The sequence below is a fragment of the Panthera leo genome, chromosome A2 (genome assembly GCF_018350215.1).
Source record: "Panthera leo isolate Ple1 chromosome A2, P.leo_Ple1_pat1.1, whole genome shotgun sequence".
In the NCBI taxonomy this organism is placed as follows: Eukaryota; Metazoa; Chordata; class Mammalia; order Carnivora; family Felidae; genus Panthera; species Panthera leo.
Genome location: NC_056680.1, coordinates 22,887,174 through 22,914,462, shown reverse-complemented (window position 1 = coordinate 22,914,462; position 27,289 = coordinate 22,887,174). Strand labels below are relative to the sequence as shown.

Genomic DNA, 27,289 nt, shown 5'->3' with positions numbered 1-27,289 from the left:
GAGGTTAAATCTGACTGTCTATTCTTAAAAAGTAAAAACAACTTAAGTTTGTTTATTATTTGGGGGGAAGAAAAAGCACAGTTCAGGAATGAAATGCCTGACCCCATCCAAAGTTGCATGTGAGCAAAGGTTCAGACACAGCTAAGGACTCAGCCCCAAGGTTAATCGGACCCCCTCTTGGAAGGTCTCCAGCAGGAGCCTCATGTCCTGTTGCTCATGCAATGCAGGGGGCTCCCAGACTGCTCAACTTCCTAGAGTTCCAAGCATAAAACGCTCTGTTATGGCTTGCCTTTGGGACACCTTGGCTTGTTCAATTTCATACTTGAAGTTTAGATCTACTTATTAACCCACCGCCTGACTCACCTGACTACCTATCAAGGTGGCCAGACCTTCCAGACAAAGTCATTAAAATTGCCCCCAAGGAGTTTGATTCAGGACCCTTAATTTCCTTCAGGGGAGAAGCTGTGTGCGTATCAGCAACAGCATATCATGATTTTTGACATAGTGATGGCAGGCAGTTGGAGTTATATAAATTATAGGATGTGATTACAGGGTTGCTGTGATAACACCATCGAAATCCTTTTGTGATGCATAACATTCAAAATGCAAATTCCAGGATATTTATAAGCCCATCAAATAGAATTGTTACGACTCCTTTTAAACCCGGGAATGCTGGGTTTCTTTTACAAGGAGGATGAGCTGAGTTTTCCTTCTGTCACTTAATACAGCACAGAGAACTCTCCATGTGAGACATACATACTGCAAATTTCAAGTTTCCTATCTTGTGCTGCCAACACTATGAAACATGATTCAGGACAAATCAGGCTCTGGTGTCTTCATATCTTAAAAGCAGGCACTGTGAGCTTTTCAAAATTCACGAGAAGCAATGTAACTCAGGCTGGTGGGAATGGAAAGGCCATTTCTAATCTCACATCAAGCATTGTAAAGACTCTGGCACTCTGTAATGCAGTCCGTTGGGCTTGTGCCTCCTCACAGCACATGTATATGAGATATCTGCCCACATCCCATGGGAGAGCAGAGGCCTCACATCCACGCAGGCGAAAGAGGGCTGAATGAAGCCCATTTGTTCCATTAATTATCTCAACTCTTCAGGCAAATTCCTCAGTCTCCCTAAGTCTTGGCTTCCTCATCTGGAAAATGGAGACAGTAGGACCCACTGACCAAGGATGCCAAAGCACACTTAGCAGGATCTGGGGTGCATGTTAACTGCCCCCATACTTGCACCCATTTATTCTTGCCATGCTGCATGGGAGGCCTGGCCTACTGCACTGCAGAAGCATCAAAAAGGATGCTTCTGAAGATCACCACTAGCTTTTACAGTTCAACCATTCCTCCCGGGCTTTCTGGTTCACTCCTGCTGGCCACAGCACAAGAACAGGACCATGGCAGATTCCGTTACCATAATTATGCCAACGCTGGTTGTTGCTCTAGGATGCTGCCATAGAAATTTCTGAGACAGTGACGGCCAAGGGCATCAGTAGAATTTTTTTGTTTCCTTTCTCATTCCCAAGAATGGAATGGAGCTTCCAGGCAAGACACATGGATATACCCCTTAGGGTAGAGAGAGTGGCTTCAAAGAATGGGAGCATCCAGGGATTCCTCTCTGTTGGGAAGGGACACATATACATGACCCTCTTTACACCCTTTTTTTAGAATGTCAAAATTTGGGAAGTCTAAAATGAAAAGAAGGTAGAATTCATTCCATAAGACTCTGTGTACAGAACAATAAATAATGCTACTCTGAGTTTCTAGATAAAAATGATTAGCATTTATATGGAGCACTTGCTATGCACCTGGCATGGTGCTAAGCAACATTATCTTTTTTAATCTTCACAGTCTATGAGATCGGCACCATTACTATTCTCATTTCACAAAGAAGAAACCTTGATTGTACAGTTGACCCTTGAACTACATGGGTTTGAACTACACGGGCCACTTCAACATGGAAACTTTTGATAAATATTAGAGTACTGTAAATGTATCTTCTCTTCTTTATGATTTTCTTAATAATATTTTCTTTTCTCTAGCTTACTTTAAGGTAAGAATATGGTATATAACACATATAACATACAAAATACATGTTACTTGGCTATGTAAGTTATCAGTAAGCCTTCTGATCAACAGTAGGCTAATAGTAGTTAAGGTTTTATGGAGTCACAATTTATACATGGATTTTTGACTACAAAGGAAGGGGTTGGTGCCTCTAACCCTGCATTGTTTAAGGGTCAACTGTGTACAACACTATTATGTGGTAGGTAACTTACTGTAAAATACTTTAGCATAGATGATGTGAGTGCATATGCTGATTTCTAAAAAATGTTTATTGAGAGAGAGCAGGGGAAGGGCAGAGACAGACGGAGAGAGAGAATGCCAAGCAGACTCCATGCTGTCAGTGCAGAGCCTGAGGTGGGGCTTGAACTCATGACCCTGAGATGATGACCTGAGCTGAAACCAAGAGTGGGACACTTAACTAGACTGAGCCACCCAGGTGCTCCGGATTTTAATCTATGTCTTAGAGAAAGTCAACTGCCTTAACCAGAAATACATATTCTGGCTAGTAGTTAAGCAAAAGGCAACACGCGCTACCATTTATCTCTGACCAGCAGCAGAGGTTTTGTCAATTACCATAACAATGGACATTAGAAAGGATTTTTCATTGGTAAATTGGAGATTTCCACTCTACATGGATTGGTTAACAGATTGCAGAAACCCCGCCTTCCTCTGCACGAGCCCACAAAGGGTTTTGGGAGCTCAGCAGATTCCATCTTGAGAAACAGCATGTCAGGTCTTCTTGTTAAACAGACTTAGCCTTCAGCTGCTGACTCAGGCTTCTCAGTCACCTGACTCCAAACAGAAGGTTAACTGACACCTGCAAATAACACGTTTGTTCTGATGCAAGATGCCATCAAACATCTGAAAGGATAGAGATCTGGGACTTCCTGGAGCTTTCAGAACATTTAGTTGACTTGTTCAGGATGTTAATAAATGTTTGCAGGGATGGCAGAATTTGCCCGAGACTTGTTTTCACCATAACGTGGTAACAGGATTGCGAGAAAGACAAAGTACGACCTTGCCACTACATGTTGGAAGCTACCGATAGCTTTAAAAAAACATCTAGTAATTTTAAATTACCTGATTGGCTTGTATTATTCACTTCAGAGACTTAGACTGTATTTCCTAGAAATGACACCCTGCTGTCTAGCATAGGGACTGACCCTCAGCTAAGTAGGTGTTTGCCTAATAAACTAGGTAACCTACATCTGGTTTCATAGGCTTCCCCAAACGATGGCCAAAGAGTAGACTCTCCTATCTACTGACACGACAGAAAAGGAGCAGTTCAGCTGGATACAAGGGCCATGAAGTCCAGACACCCTCCGTGCTCCTAATTCAGCCCTAGGTTGGATTATCATCACAAGAGAAATGGGAAACTGACAAACTTGATCTAGATTCCATGAAGTCTGGGGAAATCAACAGACCTTACAAAAATGTGTGGTTCTGCCAACATGGCAAAGGGCTGCTGTGAACCTATTGGCTACGGCCAAGACACAGCTCTCAAGGCATCCCTGCATTCCCAGCCACCAGTTTTCTTTTCCAAGTTTATCCTTGTTTGCATTCAGTTCAACTTGGTCGAAAATCTGTTCTTAATAATATTAATAGTTAAAATTAAGATTATTTTAACCTCTAAATAACTTATGTTTAACAAAACCACACTATTTTCTAAGTAAAAAGACCCACACATTTTAATAACAAAACAGAGTCAGAAATCTCACTTTAAAAGGAGAGCTTTTGCAACACAATACGGTTTGCTACAAACGTATTGTCATGCAGTGATCGATATTTCTTGAGAATTCCAAGCTTTCACATAACAGAAAACTAAATAAGAAGCAGATTGTCAAGTGCTATGATGGTGAACAGCTGCCAAAAATCTCTGTTTTTTTCCCCCTCATTCCGTTAGTATTCTGTTGCAAAAGTTATATTGAAACCGTAATTCATTAAGGATTTCTCAGCATCTTCTTCAGAAAACACACTGTGATTCTATCATATCAGACTTTCTGGGAATTTTCCTTTCCAGTGCGGCCCAGAGTAATTAACTTGGCCTGAATAAAGATGGTAATTAAAAGCAGACAGCATTTATATTTTGATGGAGAATTGAATGCTAATACTAAAGAAGCTCCATGGACCAGAATATTTTTCCCAGCCTCTCCCAATATCAAATGTCTTTGGAGTCCACCTAAATTATGATGATGCCCTACCAAGAAAAATCACATTCCACTCTTCATCCATAGACCATATCTTCAGCAAAAAAACCACTGTTAGGAACTTTTCCATCAGACCTAAGTAATGTAGTATAAACAATGTGCCTTAAGCAATCAACCCTTTCCCCAACATATTGCTCTTAACAATATGCATAGAAAGGGAACATTGCAGAAATCTGGTTCACTCCTGAAAGTTCCCTGTTCTTCCATCTAAAATCAGTGATTTCCACTGAGTAGATGAGGCTGGCATTCATATAAACCAGCTGTTTCAGACCTGAACTTGACAAATAAGACAGCCATATTTTGGGGACAGTATTTTAAACTCTACTTGGTACAGCCATCCTCTTTGTAGCCAATATTCTATACTATTTCTTTCCTACTTCTTGGTGTCTCATTGGATGTTTTTAGGAGAAATACAGCGTAGAGTGAGAGAAAAAAGCTCTAGTGAGTAGTAAAAAGAGGCTGGTGGTATATGACAAACAACATGCTACTTTATTTCACTTTCATCCACTTCCTCAAAGAGTTTACAGTTCAGGGAGATAAAAAATGTACATATGCGGAATTTCTGATATAGTACAAGATTCTGGGATGGTGCCAGATGATTTAAGAGCACATCACAAGACCAGAGCACCTGGGTGGCCCAGTCAGTTAAGCATCGGACTCTTGGTTTCAGTTCAGGTCATGATCTCATGGTTCACTGGGATCAAGCCCTGTGTCGGGCTCTGTGCTGACAGCACGGGGCTTGCTTGGGATTCTCTCTCCCTCTCTCTCTGCCCCTCCCCTGCTCTCTTTATCTCTCTCTCAAAATAAATAAATAAACATTTGTTTTTAAAAAAAGAGCATATCACAAAAGCCCCATTTGAGACTAGGGGTGGATCCAAGGAGATCAGGACATGCTTCCCAGAGGAGATAGTGATGGAACTGAAAGTGAGGGATAAGCCCAAAAGGCTCCCAGCTGGGGTGGGAGGAAGAGGCTGCTTCTTGCGTTAGGTAGAAGAACATCTTAAGACTATGAATCTGTGGGTAGGGTGAGGCTGCACAGAATGGAGAAAAGCCAGGTTGAAACAGAAGAATGACAGGTGAACAGGGGTCAGGTTATCAAATGATTCAAATTTAGGTCCCCCTTGAGGGTTCTGAGCCAGTGGTGAGTCAATCCACACTTTAGATCCTCTAACTTACTGGTTGATAGCTAACATAGCTCAACCATTTGTGAAGCACTTTGCAGCTGGGCCTTGAAATACTTTCTGAGGCAGACAGGAAAAGTCATCTAATTTAGCCTCAGGATGGTCCTCGAATGTGTGAGGACAGTCCTTCCCAAGGGTCCTTTCTTAGAAAACCATGGGAGGTGAACTGATGAACAAGCAGTGCATTTGAATCTGTCCTCAAAGGAGGATCCTTGACATGGAAACAAATGCTCGTTTACACGGTGCTAGGTGAGAGAGAAAGAGACTGGGATGAATACTTGCTCCTGCTTCATCTTGGGTCACCGTCAGTGTGATTGCTTTGGAAGAGAAATCAATTACAAGAGTGTTGAACAGTTGTTTCCATCAACCAGCAAAGATGTTGATGTTCCAGATTTTTTGAGTAAACATAATGGAAATTGATTTGAAAACACGTTCCTTTTGCCTGAATAAACCATGTCTTTGTTTTTCCTTTCTTTGTTCAGAACTAGAGAGAATTTCCCCTGAGGCACTGAGCTTCCTGCTTGGTCTGGACATTTAACAGTAGTGTGTATCATCGGCAGAATAATGCTGAAGGAGCCCCCAGTTGCTATATCACCCACAGGCAGTTGTGAACAGCCAGGAAGGAATAATGTTTTAAAGTCAAGAGGCAAAGAATGGTCCTCTGCCATGTTTCAATAAAAGTAGCTGAAGAGCCCAGCTAGGTGAAATACTCTCATCTATGGTATCTGTGAGCCACGGTCACAGACAGTACATCTGCATTTGGCACAGCAATGCTTACGGAATGAAAGTAAAAGAATTACATCTTTTACATGGAGAAAACCCTGTGTGCAGCAAGAGAAGAGAAACTGGCAGCTGATATCAAACCACAGGTTGATTCTCTGGGATTATTTTAATTATTCTTCATGCTGGTAATAAGAGGAATGCATTCGTTTTAGTTTAAACCAGGTCGGTGCGTGAGAATCAGCTCTGAGAATCGAAGGTGCCCAAGTATTTGGGCCATTAAGGGGGAGAAAAGCAGTACAGGTTTAGTTGTGGTGGCCAACATACCTCCCTCAGCTCTCAAAGGACACAAGGGAGAGGGATTCCTATCCCCCATGTAGCAGACAGGTGGATGGAGGAAGGGCGATGTCAAGATGTGGGAGGCAGGGAAAGGACTGGGAGATATTTGTTGGAGCAGCTGGAACTAAAAGGAAGCCATGAGCCTGGGGCTCAGAGAAGAGGAATGAAGATACAGTACTGAGAGTTAGTATTAGAACCTAGTTGGGGATGCAGCTTATGGAAACTGTGGATAGAAAGACAGAGGTCTAGAAATGTTACCTCCTCCAGACTCTGGTCATTTCCTCTTGCTTAAAAATCTTTCCTACAGAATCTGTGATCCACAGCTCTGGCTGATCTGTTTCCATCATATGACCCTTCCCTAGCCACAGCTGATTGGATAAGTGGTAGACATCTGACCTCAATGGGATGGTGGGATGGTGGGTTAGAGTAAGTTATGCAATTTGCTCAGAAATGAACTCATATCACAAACACTGAGCCCATCTGTGTCAGCTTTGAATTGGGATATCATGTTAAGCAGGACTTAAAGAAGACCGTGTTTCACCTGTGAATAAGGGTGGCCAAGGGAACTGGTCTCCAGAGAATATAAAAAATACAGATATTTGAGGGAAAAAGCACAGGCAATTTGGTTTTCTAATACAACCATGGGCACAACCTTCCAATCCCCATAACCATCTCTCCTAACTGGACCCAACCCAGTACCTTGATATAAGCTTAGCGGCACAGCAGATAATCCACAGCAGCGAATTCCATTTTGCCATTTTCAGAGACTGATTCACTTATTACTCAGAATACTACCTAGGTTCTTCAGTGCCAAAGAGAAGCAAAACAGTGCTTTGGAGCTTCCCTAAGCATTCAGGAGGTGGCCAAGCAACCAGGGCTCCATGGCCCTACTCCCCACATCCACTAGAGCAGCTTAGCTTCTATATGTATTATACACCAAGTGTCCATGGAAACATTTCACTAGACAAAGAGCTCTACTGCTTAAAAACATGGCACCATAGGGCACCTGGGTGGCTCAATTGGTTAAGTGTCTGACTCTTGATTTTGGCTCAGGTCATGAACTCATGGTTCATGAGATTGAGCCCTGCATCAGGCTCTGAGCTAACAGCATGGAGCCTGCTTGGGATTCTCTCTCCCTCTCTCCCCCACCACCCACTCTCAAAATACATAAGTAAATAAACTTAGAAATGAAAACATGGTACCATAATGAATATCATACTGATGGAATACATGATCTCAGGCATAGATTAGTTTGGGAGTCTACAGACAAAGTCTATGCAGGACTCTGTACCTTGCAGCCCTCCCAGTATCAACTACCTTTGGGACTGGTTTCTTCCCCACTCTGTGAGATTCCAGCCATCAGTTAGCTCCACCTCACCTCTCAGAATGGGGTTGTGACCCAAACAGACATTTTATGGATTTGATATAGATGCTGGAAGAGAAAGGGAGAAATCAAGGGTATCAAACAATGAAAGCTAGTGGATGGGAAAGGTCGTGTTTGTCATCCTAAAGAGTGGGAAACTGCCTTCCCAAGAACTAAGCCAAGAAATCAAGCAATTCATGAGATTCATTGGAAGTTGAAAACACAGGAGTGATTTCTGAAGCTAGTCATGCCTCAGGACAGAACTACACAGGTATCTTGATTCCAGGAGCTCACGAATTCCCTTTTTGACCTTTGCTACTTTGAGTTGAGTGCTCTCACTTGTACACAAAGAATACTGAATAATCTATTATGCTAAATGATTATTCGGGCTTAATGGTCTTATCCATTTCTATAAGATCTTATCTATTTCTAGAGCCTGTCCTTTCTTTAGGGACAGTTACAAATTATCATACCATATAGCAGAAACAACCATAAATCTAAAAATAAAAAAAAAAAACTCTTAAAAACTAATTTTTTTCATTTTCAGCTCTAAGCATTTCTATTAGTTGACAGTCATCCATAATGTATCAGAATATCTTTCCTGAAGATAGTACTTTTATACTTTGAATTCATAGTTTCACAACATGAACTCAAAGAAAAAAACAAGGTTGAGCTAAAAAAACAAACAAACAAACAACAACAACAACAACAACAACAACAACCCACTATTTAATAGAGAAATCTAGAATCAAATGGAAAAGAAAAATATTTGGATAAATATAAATGACACTAGAAATCAGAATGCACTCTTTTTAACATCACCATCTCCTGGCAAAAAAATAATTATAATAGTAATCTGTTTCAATGGAAATAAAGTACTATAATATTTATAGTCTGTGCCAGAGTTATAATGACTGCAGGGGCAGAAGTGAAGTGTCACAGCATGCTCCACATGTTTTTAACACGGTTTCTAAAGGCTCTGGAGGCTATTAAATTTAATGAACCCATCTGCTATGAAATAGAGGTCCCAACGTAATCAGTTTTCTCCATGCCATGTAATGCAGATGGCATTCTCTGTTCCACGACCCAGCAGGATGGTTTATGTTTCTCTATACGTGTGTCTTTTTGTTTTGACGATTTGAACTCCTTTGATATGCAGCGGTGTCTTGGGAAAATACTGTAAATTCAGTTTCCAAGCCCCAACAACTTCTTTATGATGGCTTCGACCCCCTGAGTAATTGCTTCTAGGCAGTACGATGTAGCTTAAGGCAATCACCCAAACGACTCCTAAATGGCCTAGGTACCATTCCTAGATGAGAAACTGAAACAAATGTGCAATCTATCAAATGCGAAGCATTTTCTCCCAAGTTGGACTTAGTGGGGGGTGAGGAGGAAAGATACACGTCCAATTTGCAAATGCAACTAAATTGGTTTGAAAGTTCCTACAAATTGCATACTGAATTGCATTACCAGCAACAGGGAGGGGCAGGAGGGCTTGGTAATGAATTCTCATTATTTTAAATGGTCACATTCCCACTGTTTCTAAAAGACTTCTTTGCTTCCCTTCTGCTTGTCACCATGGTCTGTGGAAACTCCCCTGGAGGGGTTGATCAGGGATGCTGATGCTTCCTCAGTTTAATGCAGCGTCTACCCTGCACAGCAAGTTGGGTAGCATTCCCAAGATGATTAAGTCCCAACTGGAAAGCACAAGTCATTTGCTTACAAAATGGAACAAATTCCATTGTTAATGATTTTTTGCTCTGCACCTAAGAGATAATGACTGTGCATGACTTGTATTCTGATAAGAAGCCCATGAATTTCAGAATTCTGGTGTTTGCTGTTTTGTCAATTAATACATGAGATCTTATTAGATTAAACATAATTAATGTTGTTAACATTAATTCATTTATTTGGGCTTCACCGGGAAAGCAAATTGAATAGAACAGCCAGGCAGGAAACAGAATATTTAATCAGACGGGTAGTAATCAGCAGAGAAGACAGGCCCTGAAAGGAAAATTCTGTCAGTCCCGATTCTAGATCAGGCTTAGTTAAATACAATCCTTGACTCATGTGCAAGAATCTATATTTAGGCTATATAGACTTTTATCTTTAGCTTGTCCAGACCCCGAAATGTATGAATCAATACATAATTAATAAAAAGGGAAAGTACCACACTCACGGGTCATTTTAAGCTATCCATTTAAGTATTAAGTCAATTACATGATTATATTTGTTGCTGCTGGGTCTTCAGCCATAATGACTGATGAGTCAACCAACAGGAACTCCTTTTGCCTTAACTTCCAGATAATTAAAGAGAAAGAAGACTTTTAAGACCATGTTAAGCCAACTGGTGGAATAAAGTGTCTATGTTTACTAGATAATCAACAAATACCTACTCCTTCAGTATTTGGTAGAAATGATATTAATCAGCAGGTCTGGTTAATCGTATCTGAGTCCGAAACAAATCAAAGCCACTTTCAGACTACAATGTCACAAAGAGACTCAAGGCTCTTAGAGGCATTAGTGGTAAGCAGCAGTCTTATGATGAAGAGCAGACATGGCTGCCTTGAGACTTGCTTTTAATAGAGAGTTTGCAGGAAGGAGGAGGTGTTGGTTGTATTTCCTTCCAGCATGATCTTTCCCTCTCAGACCACAGCATATGGGCAGTCTGTTGCAATAGGCAGGATTCTAAGACAGCTCCCAGGATTTCTGCCATGGTAGGTACATGACCCTTACAATTCCCTCTCCTTGAGTATAAGTATGATGGGATATCATTAGCGTGATTAGGTTGCTATCAATTGACTTGAAGTTAATTAAAAGATTATTGTGGGTGGGACTGACGTAATCAAAGAAGGTTCTATTTAGAGGGATGCACTCTTGCTGGTCTGGAAAAGAGCAAACAGCATCGTGAGAACTGCCTCTCATTGACCATGTGGCAGGAACTTTGGGTTCTAGGAGCTGAGAGCAATTCCCAGATGATAGCAAGCAAGAAAACAGGGACCTCAGTCCTATAACTGCAAGGGATCAATTCTACCAACAATCCAAATGAGCCTGGAAGAGGCCCTGAACTGCAGATGAGAACTATAGCCTTGGGAGACCCTGAGCCAAGGGACTTAGCTACCTTGTGCCCAGACTCCTGACCAATGGGAACCCTGAGATAATACATTTGTGTTACTTTAAGCTGCTGTTTGTGCTCATTTGTTACATAGCAATAAAAACGAACACAGCTATCCCCATGATGCTGATCCATGACACAAGAGCATGTGGGTCATTCTAGCTGGAAATCAAAACTCTGCACATACCAACTGCTGGCCCTCCTCTCTGTATTTGGTAAGGTCACTGTCCACAGAGCTCACAGTTCCCAGAGGCTACCAAGAGGCAATAAGATAGGAAGCAGATACTAACCTGGCCATCAAACCTACCACATCAACCTGAGAGAGAACAAACAAATCAAGGTAAACTTACCCTTAATGAAAAGGAAGGAGAGAAGGAAGAAAGGAAGGAAGGGAGGAAGCAAGGGAGGAAGGAAAAGAAGAGGAGGAAGGGAGGAAGAGAGAGAAAGAAAGAAAGAAAGAAAGAGGAAGAAAGGAAGAAAGAAAGGGAGGGAGGGAGGGAAAATAGCTAAGTACCAATTTCCTCTGAATATATGGAAGGCTATTTCTCCCCAGTCTTAGAGATACATGGCCCACAGTTGACACATTGTTATTTTCAGCAATAATCTGTAGAGTCTTTCCAATGCATTCATTTACATATCCACAGAAGTAACAATTTTCTTTTAACACTCATTAAGTTATGGGTTTCAATAATAATTAATTTATACAATTATGATAAAATAACAACTAGCATCAACAAGTTTGGGAAGTCTGAATATGAAGACAACTAACTTTGAGTAAGCTCGCAACTCAACTTGGAACAGTTGTGTATAAACTTCTTCTACCAGTATGGCCTCCAGATCCAGTGTCCAGTGTGCTTTGGGCAAGAGGCACGAACTGTTTCACTGAGCCCATTATTTGGTAGCCAATTGAGAGAGCTCCTACCGTGTTTCCCTTGCCTTGGGAAATCGGCCAGTACTTACTTCCATGAGGCTGTGGGGACTGGTCTGGATGGTGCAGCACGGCTGCTAGTCCTTCTTGGGGACAGTGACCCTAGACATCAACCCCAGATATTAATGCCCCACCCACAGTAGGTAATTACAGTGAAATGAATTCCAAGGGATTAAAGTGCATCTCTAGACGAACAGTGCTTCCAAGGGACTCATTATACCTAAGTGCCAGATTCTATTATCAGAAGGGAATAAGCCGTATTGTAGTTACCAGCCCAAAAAAGGAGAACATTTCCAAAACTTCCTATAGCCAAGGAGAAAAATTCCCACTGGGCTTCCTGAGTTTGGGAAAGGATGATAGGTATCATTTATTGCATTCTCACCATGCACAGATGTTTAATCCTTAATGTCAACCCTGGAAGTCAGGTTTTATCCCCACATGGTAAAGGAAGAAAACAATACTTGAAGAAGCTAAGGGACTGACTTATGGTCACATAGCTAGTATGGTATAGACATGGAATTCAGACTGGGTCTCTTTTAATGATAAATTCAATGCTATCAGTTAATAAACTAAGGTAGATTGTAAATGCTTAAATATATATACATATACATATATGTATATACATATACATATATGTATATACATATATGTATATGTATATACATACATATACATATATGTATATATATATAGCCCAGAGCTGCCAATGCTACCAGAACATTATGAAAATGGGGTCACCAGTTCCAATGTCAAGTGCTTCTGAATTTGGTGTCTTTCATTATTCCATGGTGGGACATATTAGGGCACTGCTGGCTTGAGACTGTCCTGAACGTGTCAGGATGGTCACAAACTTGTCTTGCTTATGCTGCCTCCCTGCCATTTATCTTGTGGGTGGTTCCCAAGTTGGACTCATCTCAGAATTTCCACTCTACAGATAAGTTCAGCATGCAAATCCTCTTTTGAGCCCACACACAAACAACAGGGGCTTTTGTTCTTGTCCTGGCAGAATCCAGGCCCAGACAGAGTTTGAAGAGATTGTTGCTTCCTGGCCAAAGATGCAGCCATGGGAGCAACAGCTTCTTGTCCTCACTGAACAGCGGTAGAAAGAAGGAAGATGGAAACCCCAGTGTCTCCCCTGACCCAGCCGGTTTCTCAGCCCCACCAAGATGAGAAGAGACTCTCAGAATGTTCTACTGGGGGAATTATTTCTCAGGGCTATTTGCAAAGACACGACAGAAGCTTGGAAAGCACAGAGGTGGTGCTGAGCTATCATTCATAACGGCGGGGGCGGGAGGACGCTAGTTTTATGTCTATCAAAGGATTCTTGAGGAGGTAGAATAAATGAGCTCTGTTATCTTGGCATACCATTTTACTCAATTATGAGCGACTTAAAGCAGTATTTTATTTTTAAAGTAAGCAAAGATGATTATGGAGAAGAAATGCAAATTTCATAGAATGTTAGAGATAAAGCACAAGACTTCAAAGACATTGCCTCTGAAAACTTCATGTCCAGAGCTGCTCCCAGACCATTTATTTTTGCCTCTGCCATCCAGAATTCTTTCATGGAAAAGTTGGAGTAGCAATGGGTTCTCCTGATCTCTTCATTGCCTTTCATATGTAAACGTATATATGTATGTGCATATACATATGTGTATGTAATTTAATAACTCTAGAACTATTGATTTAAGTGATTAGCATTATCTAAAGCAAGACATCATATTAATAAAAATCTTTGCCCTCTTCCCTGACCTTCCACCACCATGACTTTCAGGTTATGTATCCTCAGCCGGCATACTCTATGAGTATGATGTGTCCTTTCCAAAGGCACGCCATGCCTATTTGCTTCTCATTAGTGACACTAGTATTTTTAAAGTTTATTTATTTATTTTGAGAAATAAAGTGAGTGAGAGAGCAATAAAAAATGAATAGAGTGAGAGAGCAAGGGAGGGGGAGAGAGAATCGCAAGCAGGCTCCATGCTGTCAGCTCACAGCCCAGCATGGGGCTGGAACCCACAAATTGTGAGATCATGACCTGAGACGAAACCGAGTCAGACGCTTAACTGACTGAGCCCCCCAGGTGCCCCTAGTGACACTAATTTTGATGACCCACGCCAGATTTTATTTGGATTCTCCCACTGTGTAGAGACTATTTTTTTTCCCCTCACACCTAGTCAAAAATCTCTGGGGAAGATCTTTGAGATGATGAAAATATCCTGCTCCAAATCTCCCCCTTGGTTTAACTTGCACCGAGGCCCTTTTCCCTCACCCAGTCTTCAATACAATGGCAGGAAAGTGGTGATCTTCTGTCTCCATGGTTCCCTTGACATTTATCAGTCAGCGGGGCACTGTGCACCATGCCCCTGCCCACCTACTTCATCTGTTCAGTTCATCTCATTGACATTTGTTTATCTGTTCACTATCAGTAAGAACACATGGCTTTCCGTTTTACTCCACAGGTTATACTCCACTACTGTCCCTTTTATTTTGAGGCTCAAACTGTCCCAGAGCTGACCAGTGAGGGCCCCTTCATACTGACTCCTGTGTCCTTGTGAGATGACCTTACTGTTGTTTTGAGCACTTCTTAGTTTCTGGCATAAAATATTCTAGGCTCTTTGGTGGGGGGTGGGGGGGGAGGGAGGGGGGCAAGGGGTACCTTCCCCGCCCAAGCCCTGAAATTAGCAATTTCTCTAAGAACGCTGGTTTGTTTTAGTGGGGAATGGTTTTAGGAAGCTAGGATCCGGGTTCTAGATGTGCTCACTGCTACTGGGGTGCCACTGCTTAGTCTAGGCCCTTTCAAGGGACAGAGTTGGGGTTTCATTCTGAGACCTCCCATCCCGTCTTATCCTGCAGGCATCTGTTTTATGTTCCTCATCTACACATTTGCTCAATCCTACCATACTCACAAACCAGATTCAGATTTGCTAGGCCCACATGACACCACATGACACCAAAAGGAGTTTGGTGTCAGTTCTCCTTCCCGCCTAGACTGAGGGTAGTCTGTTCAAGATTTAACATGGTGCCTAAGTTCTATATTCAAAAGCGTACTGCTTTTTCTCCCCTTTTTTGGTAATATTTTTAGTTCATATGAAATTCAGTTGGATTCATTTGGTTCTGTTTGCATTCACTATTAGTTTTCCCCCCATTCTTGTCGATTGTAATTTTTGAATGCATAGGACATCAACCTACTTTCAAAAATCCAAGCTATGCAAAACGGTGTACCCAGAGGTGTCTCACTCCGTTCACTATCTCCTCCTCTGCACTTCCGCTTGTCGTAGGTAACTGATTCTATGCGTTATCCTTTCTGTGTTTCTTTTTGTAAAATTAAGCATATATACCTATACCTTCTACTTCCTCTTCTTTCTGATACAAAAGGTGGGACTCTGTTTATACTCTTACATTTTATTCTTCTTACTTGGCAATATATCCTGGAAATCCTTCTATATCTACCAGGAAAACCAAATCATCCTCATTCCTGTTTTTCATATTAAGATCCATGATGTGTATGTACGATGGTTTATCGTAATCTCTCTCTTATGCTTGTGTATTTAGGTAACTTTCAGTATTTTGAAATGACATGCATTTCTGTAATGGACAAACCTGTGCACATGTATTTTCATATTGCTGCAGGTTCGTCTTCAGAGTGCATTCCTAGACGTGGAATTGCTGGGTCCAAGGATAAATGCAAATGTCCCTTCATAGAGCTGTCCCCATTCTCTTCCCACACACAATCTAGGAGTGTTCCTTTTCCCACAGCCTCATCAACAGAGGGTACGGTTAGGCTTTTAATTTTTGCCACTCTGATCGATGCCAAATTGTATTTCACTAGGGTGTGCTTTTCATTTTTCTTGTCTTTCTACGAGTGAAACTGTACATCTTTCATATGTGGAAAAGCATTGTTACTATTTTGTAAATTGTTTACTGTCTTTTGTTCATCTTTTAAAAATAGGAATATTAAGGTATTACCCTCAATTGTGAAAAGTTCTTTATATATTAGGTTATTAATGACTTAAGTGTGCTCTATGTTGCAAATATTTTCTCTCATGTTACCTTGTGCCTTTGACTTTGCTTATCGTGGTTTTTGACTTATCAAAGTTGGTTTTCATTTGGTTTTGTCTTTAAGGAGTTAAACTTATTCATGTTTCTTTTCATTGCATCTGGATTTTAGAGTCATTGCCAGAAAGATTTTCTCTGAATCCAGGTTATAGAGGGATTCACCCAGGTTTCGTTCAAGTGCTTGCATCATTTCATCTTTTACAGTTTGGACCACTGCTCCACTTGGATTTCTTTCTTGGGTAGGATGTGACAAAAAGAACTAGTTTCATCTTTTTCTAAATGGCCATCTAGTTTTCTCAAAAGCGTTTATTATGAAAACCATCCTGACCCCAGCGATCTGAGATGACACCTTTATCTATACCGAATTTTCATATGTAGTTGGATCCCTTGTTTTTTTTTTTTGGACCTCCTATTCTACTGACCTATCTCTCGGTTGCTGGTACCACTATGTTGTAATCATAGAGGCTCTGTTTTATAGGTCTTAAATTGATGAAACAAATAAAATGCCTGATCAAACTGGCTGATCAAACCCTGTTCAAACCACTGGGTGACTAGCTCACTTCATTCTTGGCAATAGTCACATGGCTCCTTTTCTTTAAGGCTTTTTCCTGCCACACTCAACCACACATAAGAGCATCAGTGCTGTTGCTGTGGCTGTTGTTGTTAGTATGGTGCCCACATAGATGGGGCAGCTTAGCTATTTCATTGCCGTGATTTTAAACCAAACTGGGGTCAGACTACGGAAATGATGAATGCCCCAGGTCTCCCTGGCAACCAGAGAGGGTTTTTCAGCTTAGCATCCATCTCTATGCAAGGTGATTTCTCCCAGGGAAGGGGCAGGCCACCATGGTGTCCCCCAAGTTGGGTCCCCATATGCTGTTTTTGCCCTGCATTCACCTACAGCTGCCAGAAATGCAGCAAGAATGAGAGAGCTCATGGAGAGAAAAGCCGGCCCACCGCAGCCATTGAGATCACTCCAGAGGACAGCTGTGCCTGGGTTACAGTGATTAATGTGATGTTAATCCCAACAAAAACGATGGGAGAGAGGCCCTGTGAGAACATTTACAATCAATAAATGAAAAATGCCACTCCCATCAGACTCATTATCACTCTGAAAAATCACCCTGAAATTACACAAGAAACCTGGCCATTGAGCCATTACTAGATGATTGGCAAAGCTCCTCCTTTTACACTAATTCTACATCAGATTTTTTTTTTTTTTTTTTTTGCTTGGAATTTGCTTTAGAATGAGTTCATGGCCAGAGTTCCAACATCAATCCAGTGCCTGTGTAACCACCATTGAAGCATATTCTCACTCGTCTCTGGGAAGAGAATGCAGCTGTGGCCTCTACGGCGGCTCCAATTCGCTGTTGGAGCTAAACGTTGGTCACTTTCCCAAGCTGAGACCTCAAGATTCATCATCAGGACTGGGCCTCTCAGATGGCTAGCACTGAATCTAACAAGCCCATAATAACTGCTACTGATAGAATCTGTACACATATGGGAAGGAAAACAAAGTGCTGACCAGACACCTGCCAAAAGTGCTGGTTACATTCTGATGTTATGATTTTTCACCAACCTTGCTTGCCCAGAGGACCAACACAACTGTACCACAAAGGAAAATGTCATCAAACTCCATTATTGAGGAAGAGTTACAGAACAGCCATTGTAAAATTAATGAAAGAAAACCTCACTCAAGTGGACTTGGATGCTAGAAAGGGAGACCGGTCAGAAGAACTGTCAATCACAGACCCAACAGAAGACTACTCAACAGGAAAGGATCACCAGTTACAGGCCCCAACAGGAAAAGATGTACATTGCATCTTCTACAAGAAATCAAGCACCTTTGCAACCCAGCCAATGGGAAACCATCATCACCTTGAACTCTTGCTTCTCTCCAGTGGATTTTAGTTCAAAACAACCCCTCCCAACTTTTTCCTTTTTCTTCATAAAATAACGTTGGACTTGCCTACGGTTTTGCTGTAGCTTGCTTGTCCTGGATTGCAATTGTCTACTATTCCTGAATAAACGCATTTTTGCTGGTCAAACAACTGACAGTTTTATTTTTAAGGTTAACACCATCTTCTGGAATTCACAGAGGAAAACCCTCAGGCTCTCCCCCAAGGGCCCCAGGGACTCACAGTGCTGTCGATGTAAGCTTCAGTCCATACCACGTCGTGCTCCTGATCGATGACTTTGGGCCGGCTGAGTACATGCAGGTATTCCATGACATTTTCCTGCACATCAGCCAAGGTGGAGATCTGGGTGAAAAATCCTGCCGAGAGAAACAAGCTTAATAGCAGGAAGAAGTACACTGCAGAGCAAGCATAGGCCATTCCTTCTTGGCCTCTAGTTAACTTCTTTCATTTCTTTTCCTTTCCTTTTTATCTTTTTAATTTATTTTTTCAATGTGTATTTGTTTACTTTGAGAGAGAAAGCATAAGTGGGGCAGGGGGAGAGAGAGAGGGAGAGAGAGAATCCCGAGCAGGTTCCACATTATCAGCAACAGAACGTGACCTGAGCCAAAACCCAGAGTCAGATGCTCAACCGACTGAGCCACCCAGGCACCCCTTTTCCCTTTCCTTTTTAAACATCGTATCTCATCTCTCCCATCACCCACTTCATGAGTAATATGTTCATGTGATATTGAAAATATAATCAAGCAAAAGGAGTAAAATTAAGATCAACCATAAACCCATGTCTCAGAGAAAGCCCCTGCTAACCCAATAAAGAAAGTTCACCTGGACTTTTTCCCAACACATCCACATATACACATCCACATGCACCTTCTCTGTAAGAAATGGGAGTCCTCTCTACATGCCATTCTGGAGCTTTTTTTTTTTTTTTTTTAACTTTAGTGACTTTATTTCCAATGGGAAAACTATGAACCACAAAATTTAAAGGCCATCTCATTTTTATAACTGTAACAATAGCTATGCCGAATGTGAAGGGGCATAAAATCTACTGAACACTCGGTAAACAAACTCTGTCTTGTTTGTTCTTGCAACATGAGGAAGTGGGCATAACTGTGCCCACTTTCAAGACAAGATGACTGAGGCAGACGAAAGAGATGTGCTTCGCCCAAGTTCTCACAGGTATCAGGCAGCAACCACCGAAGGTGCACCCAGGGTTAGGAGTCTCTTCATCCGCTCCTTCTGCTCCAACAGAATTTGGCCCTTTGTGTGTTTGAGGCGGAAACTCCAGCTCACATGCCTCATGTGGTCACCAGACCTGCGTTTTGAATAGGCTGGCTTGACATGGTTTCTAAGTACCAAAAAAAGTCTTCAATGTGCTATCATCTCGTGATGGGGACACCGTTTTGATTTTGAGCTCCTCTGAGTCCTGTTGGTTTCGCCATGGGCTAGGAGATGTTAGCAGAGGAGGCATGAGCTGAGCAAGGTCTGGGTCGCCGGAGTGGGGGGCTTTCATTCAAACATTTCTGAAAGGCTTTTGTGGTGCCCCGCACTGGAGAAGCAGGGATTAACAAGATCAGCACGACCTCCTGGGGCCTGGCAGGTCTGAGTAAACAGACAGCTGCAAAATAGCACGGTCAATATTATGCTGAAACCCACACCAGGGACAGTCCACTAAACCCAGCTACCCCAAGGAATGGTCAGTGCAGCTGGCCCCTGGAGGGTGAGGGCCCAGTTAGCTAGAGGGAGACTGTATCCATCACAGCAAGGGGTGTGAGTGAAGACCTAAGTGGAGAGTCAGGCCCCTTCTAGGAACTGAAAATCACTCCGAATGGGTGGAGTAAGGAGCTGGGGGGGGGGGGGGGGCTGGAAGTCAGATGCTGTAAGATCAGAGATGAGTGGGGGGGGACAGTTACATAGGACCTTGGAAAGGAGTTTAGACTTTATCTTCCAGGCAGGTAGTCATGAGAGAATTTTAATAAAGGGGACACTGACGGACAAAATTTATGTTTCCTCCCCATGCCTTTCAATAAGGACCCTTACAACTAAGCTCACGCCATGTCCTACTTGCTAGCAAATCAGAGAAGGCTATGTATGCCCCTGAACCAGATCCGTCACAGCACTTGCTACAGTGTTTACAGAACCTCTCGTCTAAAACAGTGCCCGGGGTAAGGAAATGCCTGCCCCTCTGTTGTCCAGAATGGGCTAGAACACTCCCAGGGCATTTCCAAACAAAGGCCAGCTGGTTTGAATTTGCTGTGCCAACCCCAAACCAGGTTGGGACCATGTGGCTTCTGGCTTCCTGATGACAGCTCTGCACAGTGCTAATTAACATGCATTGTCACTCCTGTCCAGGGCTGGGGCCTCTCCCACCCCAGGGGAAACAGGGCCCCAAAGGCACAGACCGTGAGTGCCTGTTCCAGCTTGTGGCCTGGGAGGGGGCCCATGTGCACCTTGGCACTCCCTCTGAGGTCAGGCACTACAGTTAGGGACATCCATCTGGGATGGTGCTCCCACAAGGCTTCCAGGTGGCCCTTTCTTGGAGGCAAGGTGGGAAAGGCAAGATTAAAGAGGGCTGCTGGGTGACAGAGCATTCATGCTATCATCCCTTTATGCACGGCAACTGCAATCACAGTGTGACTGAGCAGAAAGCATTTCATCTCTCCTCTAGCAGGCAAAACTTGGGCTCTGAAGGAAGGGTGTTAGGTCCAAAAACAAGGCACAGGGGACAAGCTAAGAGAAGTATTGCCACATTGAGAGGAGAAGGAGAGAGCTGAAAGTTCTGGACCATCAGGGCACATGGGCGAACAATTCACAGTGTAGAGCAATTCCAATCGGGGATCCTGTGCCAAATGTGCACTGAAGACAGCATCTCTTAGGAGGAATTTTTCTTAGTTGTCTGTATTTTCATTCGAATGCTCAAAGCCAACAGTAAAAAACCCTGATTTGGGTTTTCCGAAATAGGGCCAAGAGAAGAAAGGGAATGAATGTAAGGAGGAGGATGGGAGAGAGATCATTAGCATAGGAGGGAGTAGGAAGGAAACACAATCACACATTTGGAAGGATATTGAGCTGGGACACCATACTCACTTGGCCTTGCTTATCATACTTAGAGCTCTGAAAAGCTGGCTTCTCCCCAGAGCTACAGACCCATAGCCAACTGTATACCTGACACCTCCATGGGGATGAGTAACAGGATTCTCAGGCTCAACTTGTCCAAAGCCAACTCCCAATTTCCCTGTCCAAACCCATTCCTCTCCTGGTGGGTCTTCCCCATCCTAGCAAATGGCGCCACTGCCCAATTAGGCCAAAAACATAAGAATTATCTTTGATAGCCATCATTTCCTCACCACACCCCATAGCTAATCTATGGCATGTTCCTCTGGCCCTGCCTCTAAAATATATTTAAAATTCTGTTTCCCATCTCCATTGCTCCCAAGACTCCATCATCTCTCCCCCAGAGCCTCTCACGCCTCTCCCTCCTTGTTATCTATACTCCTCATGGCAGTTGTATGGAATGTCTGTAGGTATAAAGCAGATCACCAACTCCCTTCTTAAGGTCCTAACATAGATTCTGTTTAGAGTTACAGTAAAATTCAAATTCTTACTCTGACCACCAAGACTCCCCATCAACTGGCCCCTTCCCACCTGGGTGATGGAATCCCCTTCTGTACTCCCATCCTTGCCCACTGTTTCACCTCACTGGCCTTTTGCTTCCTCTCACAGAACATGTTCATCATCAACCCCACCTCCGGGGCCTTTCACTTGCTGCCCCTTCTGCCCAGCATACCTTTTATCCTCTTTTGCCATGACTGGCTTCTGTTATCATTTGGAGATGAGCTGCCTGAACTTATTTCTTTCGATTCACTCCACCTTCCCTTTATTTGTTTTACTCTGTTCTCTTTCACTGGAATATAAACTCCATGACATGTGACAAAAATCTGGTGCCTATCTTGTCCAGAGCAGCATTCCCCAAACCAGGCACAGGGGTCTGGGGGAACCAACAGTAATGTAGGGACATTCATGAGGTCCGAGTGTCTCCCTGCACCTGGGCCACACAACAGCCTAACTCGTGTGCTCACTGTATACAGAGGAACTTGAGCTCAGTAACTTGTCCTGGATCAATTCGAATCTAGGTTCATCAGATTCCAAAACCTTTGCTCTTCACCACAGAAGACACTGCCTCTCCCCGTATTGGGAAGGGTCAGGCACAGCTGCTCAGAGGTCCTGCCCCAAGAGGGTGACTCTCGTGGGCTGTTTGTGTCTCAGTGGCTGAGAATTTGAGGATGGGGATGGGAAATGTATAGCTCTCCCCTGAAGTTCCTGGGAACTGCTCAATGATTAGCACCGAAGATCTACTGAAAAGGTCACACGTCACAGTTCTAACTTCTATCTCAAAACATAGACCAGGGATGCAGATGTATAAAATGTAAGAAAAGCTGAAATTATAAAAATACTACTAATAATGTATACTGCAAAGCTAAATGCAAATTTATCATCTAGCCCCAATTCATTAAAACTTAAAAACTTTCTGAAGGCTCTTTTTTGTTTTAAAATGTTTTCATATAAGTTTTAGTTAACAAATGTACCTTTTGATGGATAACAGGAAGTCACTGAGGGCTGGCCGCTTTGGCTGTAACCATAGGTGCTTCCCTTGTTTTCCCTCCTCATTCTCTGGACTGGCCACCTGCCCTCCTCCCTCCCCTCACTTTCATTTCTTTTAAATTCTAGCTCGTGAATGTTTATTCTCTTCTTTAATGTGCTTTTTTGGACTTCATAGATCATGTAAGAAAACAGAATCAGCAATCATTTGGTAATTACCAAGGACTAATTAATGCTGAAATTAGCCATCTATTACAAGTGGTCTGCTCATTTTTCTACATAACATCAATTTATTTACCTTATTCCCTTACACAGCCTTCTGTGAACTCTGGGTTACAACTACTCAATGCGATAAACCACAGGCAGCCTGGTGCTTTGTGTTTCTGAGATTTTACCACCCTTACTTTGAGATTTCTTAAGGGTCCTTGTCGAAAAGATGCCTCTGCGTGAGATGCTCTGTTGGCACATCACTTGATACTCAGCTTTGTGGTGATGCCAGAGGCGAGGGCCCTGTAAGTCAGTCCTCAGTGGGAGACTCTTTCTGTGCACATCGCATGCCGGGGTCCCTGTTCCATCTTTGGTGTGATGGACACTGCTCCTAGTGAGTCTTTTCAGAGGCTTCTCCCCGGCCCGCCTCTTAAATAAGACAAGCTGAAAACTAGAAAGCCAAGATTCCAGTCTTGTCAGAGCAATAAGGTGGGCAGCGAGGTCGATGGTGTGACCTTGTGTGCATCTCCTAAGGAAACAGCAGTGTTCTCGGAAGACCCTCGCAGTGTTCTATCTCCCTCCTCCCTGTCAACAGCACACACTGCTGAAAAAAAACCCACTTATTTCTGCAGAAAAATGTAGTTTACAAAGTGCTTTCTGTCTCCACAGTTCTTTGGACTTTCACAAAGACCAAGCAAGAGGTCTACTGAGCCCTGAGAGACGAGGGCTCTTCAAGGAGTTGGGAAGAACCCATTGGGAGAGAATGCCCCCCTGGACAGGGAGCCCAGTGGCCCTGGTGGGCATCGTTGTCAAGTGTGAAGCCATCGGAATGAGCCCCAAACCTCAGATTTAGGAGCAAGCCTTTTCCTTTGTGAATAAAATTACATTTTTAATTTCAAATCTCATGTTAGAAAAAACTAATTTGAAGGATCATGCGGTAGAGCTAGGAATGCTGGCTTGTCTGCAGCTCTACTGCTGAGCCAACTCTTCCCACCTCATCTCCTCTCAGAGCCTTAATGTCCCCATTTGTAAAATGTCAGGAACTGGACCACACGCCTGCACAGGCTGAGGCAGGATCACTTCTGGGACGCACAGGCTGAGTATAAATCCTGGTCTAGCCTTTATGCGCTGTGGCATGTTAAAGTCCTTCCTCAAACTCTAAATTCTGTTTTCTAGATTCTCCCATATGATGGGAAACAAGCACAAGTCTTCTGTGAAACAGGACTATCATCCCCCCAAAGAGAGGCAACCCTACAGCCTGGTGAAGAGTTAAGCTTGGGCTTTGGATCAGCTGGGCCTGGATCCTGGCTCGGCCACCTGGTGGTTGCTAACCCAGAGCAAGGTGCCAGTCTCTCCAAATCTGCTTCCTGCTCACGCACCTCCCAAAGCTTTACGAGGTCAGAGATAACACACCAAAGTGCTCTGCATTCTACCTGGCATTGAGTAAGCAGTTTGGTGTGCTTAGCTGTGGTTTAACAACAGTAGCCCTGTCTTCCTCTTCATCACCATTACCCTCTCCCCTCCAATCCTCATGTTTATAGAATGTGCACAATGGAATATTATTCAGCCATGAGAAAGAAGGAAATCCTACCACTGAGACAACATGGATGGCCCTTGAGGGCACCATGCTAAGTGAGTAAGTCAGACAAAGAAGGACTAATACTATATGATACCACTTATACATGAAATCTATGTGGAGTCTAAAAAAAGCCAAACTTGTAGAAGCAGAGTAGAATAGTGGTTACCAGGGGTTGGAGGAATTGGGAGATATTGGTCAACAGGTATAAAATTTTTAAAAATTACATAAATGTATCTGAATGACATTTTTGCCTTCTCCCACCTGCTCCAAAATGGCAAAAAGTTACAATTTTCATTTTCCCCTCAATCCCACCTACAACCATTCTGGGCTCATAAATTTAACAATCTTTTAGGGGACAAGACACTTGGAAAGGTATGGCGAAGCTAAGGATTTGGGGATGGAAAAAGACTGTGGGTCTGAGTGCTCGAGGAGGTCTTAGGCCACCAGTTCTCTCTCAGATCAGGAGAAAATGACCATTAACCCATCAAAAAGGGACAAGCTGACCAGAGGGACAACCAAGAGAGACTCATGGGGCATTTCCATTTGACCTAACGATGACTGATGGGTTGAGAACCCAAACACAGAGCCCCTTCTTTATTTGCACAGCTGGAAAACACTCCCTCCACCACGATTTCTGAAGGAGAGTCAGGCATTGCTTATTTAAAATCTTGGCACACTGAACATTAGAGAAGGTCATCACGGCTTTATGGAGTATCTGGGCTAGTCGGTCCCTCTTTCCAGTTTTCCCAGCTCACTTGTTTCTCCAATAGTGTGAATACAGAGCTTTAAGATCCACAAGCCACCCTACAGTGGCAATGATTATTTTCAAGGGTTTAAAATGATTTGCCTCTTTGCCTCATTAGGGCTGGTTCCCTCAAGATAGGACCTAGTTATGCATAAAATGAAACAAACCAATGAGATCCAGGCCTCTCTGGAGTTTGCTAGTAGATTGGACAAGACAGAGAACCCCTGCAAGGGGCATGAATGTCCCCAGGAATCCGTTTCCAGGGGACAGTGTCTGAGGTGCACTGACTGAGAACTGTCTCCATGGTTACCAGACTCTACTGGTGCAGATAGTGGGTCCCTGACTACTGACCTGGGGAAGAGGTGCTGGCCCTAGGACTCCTGAGTCACTTCGGTCAGTCAGCCAGCAGACTTCTCCTTGGGCTCCCCTGGGCTCCCCCTGTGTCTGTTTTGGTCCCCAAATGCTAATGCTCCATTTCACTGAAGAACTTGGCTGACTCAGGGAGAAAATATGTAAGGGGGAGCCCCCTCTGGACCTCATGTCACTTGAGATGAAAAATGTTATGCTGCCTCCATACTATAACAATCTGAGACTATAAACAATGATTTAATTAATGACCAGAGAAGAATACTTGCTCACCGATGTTACATGGTCTGAAACCCCATAACTGACGCAACGTGAAGCCAATGTTTATATGGGCACAGATGACTGGAAGCTAACATTTTGGTGGCGACTGTTACTTTGAAGAGTGGCAAACAATGACATTTTATTCACAAGGCCCTTTAGAAAAGAAGCAGAGTGAGGAAGGCAGACGTCTTGAGACAGACTTGCTTTGGCAGGGAAGGAAATGACTGGATTTGTTCAGGAAGAGAAGGAGAATCACTGTGGAATCTGATGGCCCAGCCAGCAAGGCAGCTACTGTTACCTCCTTGGGTTTTCCAAGTTGCTGTACTCAGAACTTATAAATCTAAAGGCCTATATTCTATATCCAGGCCCTGGAATACTCTGAGTTGACTAAATTGTCTTCAAAAGGATGCCTCAAAGCTTCTTATAAACAATGGCTAAAACTGAATTATGGTGTAATATTAGTTGATTAAGACAAGACTTCAATTTGAGTAATTTTCATCAGCTGGACACAGACAGATACAAACAAGAACCCATGACTAAATGCATCCTAGCTGATGGGAACAACTACAATCCAATGTGGCAGGAATAACAGCAACATTTTTTAAAAACTTGAAAATGGAAAGGAACTCTTTCTTTTCAAGACCACAAAATAAAGGAAAAAATGGGAAAAGTGTAGTTCGCTCAAGGTTTTCAAATGTCAACAAAGTTCCAAAACTTATTTCAAGAATGGCCTCTTCACTCAGAGGAACTCTGGGATCCACTGAACCCCCATATCTTCATTGCCTATGTTTCTCCTATACTTTGCCCCAAGTGAAGCCAGATGCATTATCCTGAGACAATCAGAATTGTTGATACCTTTTAGTGAGGCCAGCCAGCCACTAAACTAAACTAATTGTAAAATGTGTTATGTTAGTGCTTCAAGGAAATGTTAAAAACCTTCCATGCTGTTCTCTCCTTTTAAGATGAGGGGATTGACACGGGCTTAAAAGACTGTTCCAAGTAGAAGCAGAGAATTCAAGACAATGTCAAGCAAAGGGAAAGGCGAGAAAGGTTTATTTGGTTGTCCATGCACCTTTTCACCACTCATGTCCCACACCTGCCCATTCACAGTGCTAAGCCCCCGCAGAACACATGTATTTTTCTCTATGGGATTACCTCCACCCATGCCCAATTCAGCTTGGGGAGACCTGCTCCAAGCTTGGGGTCATCATCTTTTCTGGGGGAATGAAGGGACTTGAAATCAGAATTTAGAATGCTGACCAGTCTCAAGTGAAGAAGATACAAACTCTTCTTTTGAATATCATGTCTTGCCCACAATGTGTTGTGTGGACAGAGGAGTGTGCACGGCATGGTGTGGTCATTTCTAGATGTGCACACACCACAGCGGGCAGAGGGGGGTGGTCTGTCTACAAAGAGGAAGAATGTCATGGGGTGCAGAAAGAAACCAAGGAAGAAAGGAACTGAAACCAGCCTCCTGGTCCCTCATGAAACATGAGCTTCTCTTCCCGCTCTGGGCTCTGAGTCACTCCTTTTCCTCTCCAAAACACTCCTCTTTTTAATTTCAGAGAGCAACTTCAGCTGCTTGCAACTAAAATAACTTTGTCTTAAGAGCTGGGGTGTGCAAACTCTTCATGGAG

The 27,289-nt window shown here is 43.0% G+C and overlaps 1 protein-coding gene across 1 annotated transcript in view; it reads right to left on the bottom strand.

The window, feature by feature from the left end:
* The window catches only part of CACNA2D3 (calcium voltage-gated channel auxiliary subunit alpha2delta 3), an 859,990-nt gene that overhangs the window by 268,590 nt on the left and 564,111 nt on the right, over window positions 1-27,289 (bottom strand). Inside the window, exon 13 of the mRNA XM_042929688.1 lies at window positions 18,121-18,254. Within this exon, the coding sequence (XP_042785622.1) occupies window positions 18,121-18,254 (134 nt within the window). The remainder of the gene's footprint in view (window positions 1-18,120; window positions 18,255-27,289) is intronic.